We start from the raw sequence: 9,837 nt of genomic DNA, 5'->3' as shown, positions 1-9,837 counted from the left end.
GATGACTGCAAAATCTGATGTAATTTTATTTTATTTATTAATATAATACCAATCTTTTTCTTTACAAAGTATTCACATCAAGTTTGCTTTTAAATGTGATTAGGATTACATATAAGTTTCCATGTTTCTATGACTAATATAGGACTTAATCTCATTGATTCAATTATAATTTATTCACATATTAATTTCAAAATATATGAATACAATACGCTTATTTACATAAAAAATAAAATTTTAAAAATTAATCATTAGTTAAATTTGATTAAAAGTTCAATTCAAATCTAAAATATCTCTCAACTACTTGATATATATTTTTCAAAAAATAAATATGTTATAAAATAAATATATTTAATAAATATATTTAGAATATTATAAGACCTTCATACATTTAACGAATAAACCAACCGTCAATTAAATACCACTTAATACACATCTATTCTAACAATAATAGGGATTGACTAACACGCATGTTAGTTACAAGTTTTACACCGTGGATTTTGCAATGGTTGTCTATTTTGAAGCCAGAATAGCTTCGGCCCACATAAACACAGGCAGTCGAAGTTGACATTCGAACCAACTGCTGCAAAACCAAACATCCTTTCTTGCTCGCTTTCTCAGTCAATGTTTCATTGCCTGCAAAAATCAAAAGCTAATTGCATTATAGCCAAGGTGTTTATTGCTGAAATATATTCGTATCAGTCCTCCCAAGCCAAGATTCGTAAAAATGAGTTTCGGCATTGAACAAAAGCGTGCATTTTTCGTGTTGGTGGTTTCAGTCCTCATAATTGGTTTTGCCAATGGTGTAAAACTGGAAGCATTTCCAAAGATATTGAACAGTTCAGGAGATAACATCACCTTGCGATGGGAAGACATATCCTCTCCTTCAGGCAAGGACTGGGTGGGCATTTATTCCCCTCCCGACTCGGCAGATGACCGCTTCATAGGCTTCATTTATCTATCCTCATGCCCAAATTGGAAAAAGGGTTCCTGTTCCATAAATCTTCCCCTTATCAATCTTAGATCTCCTTATGAATTCAGAATATTTCATTGGGACAATTCTATCAATGCAAGACCTGTGCACGGCGATCGCAATCCCCTGCCCTCCACTGCTCATTTCCTGGCCAAAAGCCAGTCTGTCACATTTAGGAATCTGAATGATCCAGCTCAGCTCCATCTGGCATTCACGTCCAATCAAGACGAGATGCGTGTCATGTTTGTGACAAAAGATGATCTCAAAAGCTATGTGCAATATGGGCTTGGAGAGGAGGGGCTGGATGAGGTTGCAGAGGCTGTGTCCATCACTTACAAGCAGTCGGACATGTGTGATGCGCCTGCTAATACTAATCTGGGATGGAGAGATCCGGGATACATTCATGATGCTGTTATGCAGAGATTGAAGCCTGGAAAGCGTTATTTTTATCAGGTAAGATGCAAAAAGATTTTTTTTGGGTCATTATTTGGCTCTTCAAGAGTTTCATCTTTTGGGGTGTCGGGGATGGAGAGAAATACCATTTTGCTTCTTGTGGTCAAAGATATGACATCATTCACAAAATAGCTGAGCTCAAATGGTAATACAGGCTTGTATAATGGAACTCTGTTTCATATTCCCAGGAATTATGCTTAAGTGTTGAAATTTGTTAAAATACTGCTTCCAGCTTGTTAGGTGTGGCATAATCTGACAGACAAGGCCAGTCTCCAAATAGATAATCCTAAGTCTTCAGCCATAGCATTTAAGCACAATGTTAGCTTGCAAAGGGAATTTATCAAATAAAAGAAAAGATGCATTTTCATTATCTGCAAGTCATGATGCATCCACATTCCAGAAATAGCAATTTCAAATATGAAGTGCTTATGATAACTATGTGTAGATTCAAACAGTGAGAATTCGATTGGAAGATAGCATTGTATGTCAACTACTACATGAGTAAATCCAGAAGCGCTATTAGGTGAAGAAGCAAAAACTACTGTACAGGAAAACCCAAAAGCACTATTATCTCATTATCATGGACTGTGGAAATACTATGTCTCTCATTGTCTATCAAGTTGTGTGGTCCAGTGATTGATCAAGATTTGAACATGTTCTTATCTTATTTGCATATTTAGGAATTTGCCTTCTTGTGTATTGGGGAAGGGAAAAGAAAGGAAGGACAGCATGGGAACATACCCCAAAGTCAGCCAGCAGAGCCGGGAGCAAAACAACCCAGTGGCCTCAGAAAAGGAAACAGCCACAACCCAGCAAGTTCATGGCCCTACAAGAGAAACAGCTGTCAAGTCACCAAAAGCAAGGGGAAATAAAGGTTTTTCATCTAAAAAAGAAAGGAAGGAAATGTCCTTTTTAAAAACCTTGATGCACTTTGCCCTATGATTCCAGCAAATTCAACCGTGCTTAGACTTTGGGTTAACATTATGCTTATAGGGCAACAAAGGATTCTCACTATTTGATGCAGTCAGAGATAAAGTGCAATACTAATTTGCTTCATCTGATAACAAAAGTGACTTTATTTTCTTCAATTCATCATTCATTCATACTACAGGAATTTCAGGCACCCACACATTCCTTGATGCAAACCAACTCCTCAGGATTAGGAGGCAGGACAAACTGATTCCTCAGAATCAGGAGGTATGTTGAATTGTATATGCTAAATTTAGAAGTGGTTTTTAACCATTCAGGCTTTTGGGGTAGAGTGGTCATGTGGATTCTATTTTTAGATTGTTAGTAATAAACTAGGAGATGGGGATAAGCCGAATGAAGGTAAAAACAAAAAGTGGAAGATATATAACGATTTAGAATTCAGGGCTAGGAGAACGAATTTGCTGTGAGTCATTTTTTTTGAGATGGAAATTGTGACTCATATATGGTTCTTTTCGATCTGTAAATATAATATTGCTGAAACATACATACTGTCATGCAGGGGATGTTTCTTCCCTAACTTTCTGCTGTGTTTTAAGAAGGATTTTGAATGTTTCTATGTTGAGTTTGACACTGCATCAGTTTGTAACACAGCCAAACCGGCTGCATGTTTGTGGATTATATCCTTCACTTATAAAACCTTTGTCATTTGGTGACAGCTGCCCCACCGCTTATGCCAGCAGTTACCCTAGCTTAGGCTGGTATTTCCTTTTTGTTAACAAATTCCTTCCACTCTTGATGGCCAAGTGTGTGGAGGCAGTCTATTTATGGACGGTGCTTGAGAGGTGGAAATAAAGGTACTGTTAAGGTAAAAATGGCAAGGTGAAATGCAGCAGGCTTTGAGCGTTGTGAAAGCATGCATTTGTTTTTTGTTTGAACGACTCATTGGAGGTGAAGAAGGATTAATAGTTTGAGGACTCGGATTCGGAGCAGACTCGGCAGCCCAAAATAGGATTTGGACTCAGGAATCGGCAAAAAAAACTCGGCAAAGAAGAAAACCATAGTTGTACAAAAAAACAAAAGAAATTAATGCATTTAGAGAACATAAGAGCCATAATTCAAACATTACACATGTCATACAATCTTCAAACACTCAATAATTGAAATTTCATCATTCAAGAATCATAAATTCATAATAATACTCATAGTGTCAAACTTTCAAATGTATAACAGCATCATAAGTTTATAAATGTTTACATATAATTATATGTCAAAATGAGAAAAACAACCAAATAAAATCTACATCTTCCTCTTTCCTCTCCTAATGTAACCCAATTTTTTAGGCCTCAAACTAGAAGGTGCTACGGGAGGAGTTTGTTCTTCAAAATCAAAACTGTCTTCGTCCTCCTCCATTGCTTTCAAATCTGCTTCTTCTGCTGCTCCTCTCTCCAATTCTGCAAGTTCTTCTTCAATAAGGAGGACATCATCATCATTTTATTCACTGACAGTCCATTCACCATATGGATTGATATCATCCAAGTCTATGGACTCTTGTGAAACTCCCTCCACCTTTCTAGTTTGAAGGCGAAGGTTGTACCAAACAAAGACAAGATCATTGAGGCATTGCTAGGTCAACCTGTTTCTCTTCTTTGTGTGAATGTTCTCAAATAAATTCCAATTGCATTCACACCCAAAAGCACTAGATGAATGGGATAAAATACGAATGGCTATTTTTTGAAGATTAGGTGTGCCAGCACCATAATTCTCCCTCCATAAATCTACAAAAAATCATTTAGAAATAGAAGAATTAAGTAAAAAAATATGAGAATCAAGTTTCTAGTTTTTTCTTGAAGTGTTAAACTAAATTTTTTACTTGGTTGTTGCTTATCTCTCCTATCAATTGCTTGAGATGAAGAAAAAATTCTCCCCGTTGTACCCTTGTAGACCTTGAATAGATTGAAATTAAAATTAAATCAAATATAGAAAATTAGTTACTATGTATGTAAAATGGATGTTTCTAGATAGTCAACACTGCCATAAATAAGGTATAGCAAATCTCACCTCCAACTCATCAAGAACCTTATCTCTCAACTCACGACGAGGCGCCATCTTATCAATGCATGTAATAACACCTGGCATGACCTCCTCATCAACCTTAAATGTATCAAAGAAGTAGGATTTTGGGTTCAAGAAGTAGGTCAAGGCATATATTGGCTGGTGGAGTTGGTTTGTGCATCTACAATCAATAATGCGCCAAATGATTTCATATTTTTTTTTGTTTCCACCATGGTAATGTGAAATAGCCTCTTTGGCCCTATTCATGGCCTCATAAATGAAACCCATTGGCATGTCTACCTAACCAAAGGTTCTATCACCTAAAAAAATGAAAACAAGTTTTAAATTATTAGAAAACTATGTTGGTGTAAATAATTATTCATTTTGGATATTATTACACTTTACTTAAGTTTACTCAGGAAATGCATTTCATAGTAGTTTGGGTATGAGACACTCGGGTGTTTGTGCCACATTGGGAAAGTGTGTGTAGGAGAAATTCCACCTTTTATGGTGTTGATCTTGTTGTTACACTCCACATTCAGTGGGTGATCCACCTCATGTGGACTATTATATTATTTCTCCTACCTACCCACACCTATTTCCTACCTACCCTTGTTTCTTATTGAGCCACATGTCATGTTTGTGTGCTCACATATCCCTAGCCTTGCCTATATAAGCAAGCTCATCTACATTGTATGTAATCATTATTATTGATCATTTTCTATTGATGAGAATACAGTTTATTCTTGTCCTATATTGTGTCTCTATTTTGTACATTTCATTGAGCTCTTGATCTTGGCAAAATCTCACATGGTATCAGAGCCATTGGGGCTTCATTGATTCGTCTTGAAGAGGCATTATTGTGACGTCAAGAGGCAGATCTGAGGAGCAGCATCTTTTGGAGGCGTCCTAAACCAGATCCAACCCTGCTATTGCGTCCAGAAGGCCGTTTCCATGAATTTTGGTTTTAAAGTCAGCCTATTTTGGTGAGAAAATTTTTTTCGCCAATTTTGCTATTATTGTACGGATTTCCAAATTTTTTATTAATTTTTCGAAATTTTTTTTTTTTAATTTTCTGCAAAAAAACTTTTCGAAAAATAAAAAAAATAATTAAAAAAAACTTTTCGAAAAATCAAAAAAAAAAAAAGAAAGTTTTTTTCTGCATTTTTTGGGGGGTCCGCAGACCCCCTCGTACCTGCATGTCGTAGGTTGCAAGCGTACTACCTGCCGGACTCTGCAGGTCTGGACCTGCCGCCGTCGCTCGCGCCTATACTAGCCCGCGCCCACGCCTGTACCCTGCAGGTTCACCTCCAGCCGGCGACGAATCCCCCGCTCCCGGCCACATCTTCCGGTACCTGTTGCCACTGCCGTGCCGCCATCGCAGGTCTCCATCCGCCGGCGTCCGAGCAGTTCCCTGCGACCCAGACTTCCGACCCGGGCCCATGGTCCTTCCGACAATGCACCCAGCAGCTCTCTTCCCGGCGGCGTCCTTACCTATTGCCGGAGCCTCCCGCTGACGGCAGTGTTCTCCGCCGGCACCTCTGCTTGCCAGCGCCGGACCCTCCACCGCCAGCACTTCCTTTCGCCGGCGACCACCCAGACAGGAGGACCCGCGTCCGCCACGTGGCAGGCGCCACTGGCTCGCGGGTACAACCCGTACACAGAGTCATCCGCCACGTCATCTGCCACGCAGAGCTGACGCAGACCGCCTAGTCAGCAAATCCGTACGGTACGACCTGCACAGTCACCTGCCAGTCAGCAGTCCGTACAGTACGGACGCCAAGTCATCAAGGAGGCAAAGTTTTTGCGACGGTCATACGGCCGTCAAATTTAACACAGTGACTTGTTGACGTCAGCACCACATCAGCATTTTTCAAAATTTTTGCAGGCCCCTCTCATTGAGCTTTTTGATTTTGCAGTTCAACTTCAAATGGCCATATCTTGCTCATTTTTGCTCCTTTTTTTGAGCAATTTTTTTTGAAATGGGCTAGAATTTCGTGCTCTCCGCAGTGGTGAAGAAATTTTTTGATTTTGATGCACTGTTTTTTCAGAAAATGCAGTTTTTGGTGACTGTACCTGAGTAATCCCAGTTTTTGCAACTTCAGAGGCTTCGTTTAGGGTCATACGACCTCCTTTTCAGGTGCCGTTTTTTTTGAAAGTGCGTATTTTTTCGTCTACTTTCACATGATGCTATCAGATTGATGCCATTGTAAGTAGAAATTGTACTTTCAGATTTTGGCCATTTTTGGCTCTCTTGGTACTTGTATATTTGCTTGAATCTCAGTTAGATTCATTGCACTATTGATTGAAGTCTCTTGTATCTCATTTGAGAAGTTGTAAAATTTGCATCATAAGTCCACTTTGCCTTGTTTTGCAAGTGGCTCATTGTAATTGCACTAAGTATAAAGTGCCAAAATCATCACTTTGGGGGGGGGGGTACTTTGATTGATTGAATTTGGGGGGGTGTCTCTTGTGCTTTTGTGCTATTGTGTTCCTTCCTTTTTGCTGCTATGGGTTCTTCTAAGTTTCCTCTCTTAACTCCTCATAATTATGCTACTTGGAAAATTGATGCATGGAGTAAACTTATGGAAAAAGGACTCACTCATTACATTGATGGAACTATTGTTGCTCCCGCTGATCCTAAGGTTGATCCAGTTGGTCACTTGGATTGGCTCACTAAAAATATCATGGCAATTGGTACCTTAAGAAAGTATGTATCAAAGGATCTCATTTTTCATATTGAGAAGTGTACTCTAATCAAGGATGCTTGGCAAAAGTTTCAAGACTTGTATGGTCAAGTTGATGAGATTAGGGGATATCAAATTGATAGTGATCTCACCATGCTAGATCCCAAGAACTTTGATACTATACAAGATTATGTCACTAAGGCAAATGAGTTGAGGGCACAACTCAAAGATTGTGGCATTGATAAGAAGGATATTCAATTGATATTCAACTTGATAGGCAAGCTTCCACAAGAATATGCAGCATTTGTTTCTAGTTTCCAAACCCATAGGATGACAATGGGTTCAAGCTACAAAATGCCTACATTTGATGCTTTCAATGAAATGTTGATGATGGAACAAACTAAGTTGATAAGCATGGGCATTCTTAAGGCTTCTAAGTCTCAAGCATTAGTGGCAAATCAAGGGAACAAAGGAAATCAAGGAAAGGACAACTCAAACAAGAAGAAATGGCAATCAAAGCCTAAGGAAAAAGCACCATCTTCTCCAAAACAAGGAGATTCATCCTCTTCCAAGAGAGATAATTCACCAAAGAGGGAGAGACCTACTTGTGCTTATTGTAAAAAGATTGGTCATGAGGAGCATCGTTGCCATTCTAAGAAAATTGATGAGCTCACACATATCATCAAAAAGCATAACATTGATTTACCTAAAGTCTACAAGAAGGATGATTCATCAACTTCCACTTCCTCACATTCAAAAGGAAAAGGGCAAGCATTCATGGCTTCTACAAGTGGGAAGACTCACTCTTTTGGAACAAGAAAAGGAAAAGCTCTATGTGCTACTATTAGTCATAATTCAGAGAGATGGCTTCTAGATTCAGGGGCTTCTCATCATATGGCATCTTCGCAGTCTATGTTCTCTACATTTGAGCCTTGCACCATGCCACAAATTTTGATGGGCAATCATACATACATGGATGTGATTGGGAAAGGATCTATTGACATTGAGGATAACTCCTTCAATGATGTGTTGTGTGTACCCCACTTGACAAACAATCTCCTTTCTATCTATCAAATCACACATGGCGCAACTAAGAGAGTTGTGGAGTTCACACCTGACTCAGTTTTCATTAGAGACTTGGAGACTAGAGCTATCATTGCGACTGGGGTGGTTGATCATGCATCTCGGTTATACTCCTTTTCAGATTTTGTTGATGATGATGATTTCACATTTGATGATTCTACACATGATGATCACACTTATTGTGATGGTTCAGTTTTTGAGGAGAACTTTGGGCACTTGAACATGGGGATTCTCACATGTGACCCCATTCTTGAGCCTTGTATTTCATCTCCTCATATTGATATCACATCACCTATTGCACCTGATGATACGGATAGTGCGACAGTTTTGCCTTCATGTGATTCAGTGCAACAGGATATTCATTATCTTCCAGCTTCAGATTCAAGGGATGATTACTTGACAGACATTGTAGGTTTATTTATGGAATCCTACATTGCAGATTTGGGAGACATCATTGATGACATTCATCGTCTCTTTGATGAAGGTGATCCTTCTTCGATTGTTGCGAGGGCACACTCTGACCCTCTTGTTCATTCTCTACATGATCATTCTTTCGAGGTTGACATGATTGTGGATACTTATGTACAGTAGTTGGAGGAGGTCTCTTTATGTTTTGAGGAGACATGTGAGTCTTTGGGACATGTTCTACATCCATCTCCACTAGATCTTGGAGTGCCTTTTTCAGCAGTGTGGCACAGTTTACCACCTTTGGAGGGGGTATCTTTCAACATCGACATGGGGACACTTGAGCAGTTTTCAGAGATTCCATTCATCATGAGTTTTCTTCATACATCTTCCCTTCATGATTGGGGAGACTTCATGGATACACCTTTGGTTTTGTTTCTTCCTAAGGGGAGGAATGTTGTTCGACGTTCATGGAGCAGTTTCTTCATACATCGAGCTTCTATCATTGGTGCAGATTCCACATTTAGGGGGGGCTTCCTAGCTTCTCTTCTTCTCTCAAATGGGGGGGACTTTTTCCTCACATGGGGTTTTGTCCTTCACATTCTTCTATGAGAGTTCTCTTGTATGTTTTTCATCTCTCTTTTGGGGGAGGGTTTTTTCCCATTGGGTTTTTCTCTCTTTCCCCACTTTGTGAGAGTTTTCATTGCATTGGTTTGCATGCATTTGCATTTGTACATGGGTACCTAACATGGCCTCGTAGCCGGGACCCATCTTGCATTGCTTAGTTGCATTGTAGACTTAAGTGCATTCCCCTAAGTTGCACTTAAGGGGGGGTGTTGGTGTAAATAATTATTCATTTTGGATATTATTACACTTTACTTAAGTTTACTTAGGAAATGCATTTCATAGTAGTTTGGGTATGAGACACTTGGGTGTTTGTGCCACATTGGGAAAGTGTGTGTAGGAGAAATTCCACCTTTTATGGTGTTGATCTTGTTGTTACACTCCACATTCAGTGGGTGATCCACCTCATGTGGACTATTATATTATTTTTCCTACCTACCCACACCTATTTCCTACCTACCCTTGTTTCTTATTGAGCCACATGTCATGTTTGTGTGCTCACATATCCCTAGCCTTGCCTATATAAGCAAGCTCATCTACATTGTATGTAATCATTATTATTGATCATTTTCTATTGATGAGAATACAGTTTATTCTTGTCCTATATTGTGTCTCTATTTTGTACATTTCATT

At 39.1% G+C, this 9,837-nt stretch overlaps 1 protein-coding gene across 3 annotated transcripts in view; it reads left to right on the top strand.

Annotated features, from left to right (window-relative positions):
* Positions 1 to 458: 458 nt before the first annotated feature.
* LOC131045307 (probable inactive purple acid phosphatase 2) overlaps positions 459 to 9,837 on the top strand; it is a 68,481-nt gene continuing 59,102 nt past the window's right edge. For all 3 annotated transcript variants that reach the window (XM_057978875.2, XM_057978874.2, XM_057978873.2), the window contains exon 1: positions 459 to 1,423. In XM_057978875.2, the coding sequence (XP_057834858.2) occupies positions 725 to 1,423 (699 nt within the window). In that variant the 5' untranslated portion in view covers positions 459 to 724. The remainder of the gene's footprint in view (positions 1,424 to 9,837) is intronic.

The sequence above is a fragment of the Cryptomeria japonica genome, chromosome 3 (assembly GCF_030272615.1).
Source record: "Cryptomeria japonica chromosome 3, Sugi_1.0, whole genome shotgun sequence".
NCBI lineage: Eukaryota > Viridiplantae > Streptophyta > Pinopsida > Cupressales > Cupressaceae > Cryptomeria > Cryptomeria japonica.
Note: the sequence above shows the minus strand (reverse complement) of the source record. Positions and strands in the feature narration are given on the sequence as shown.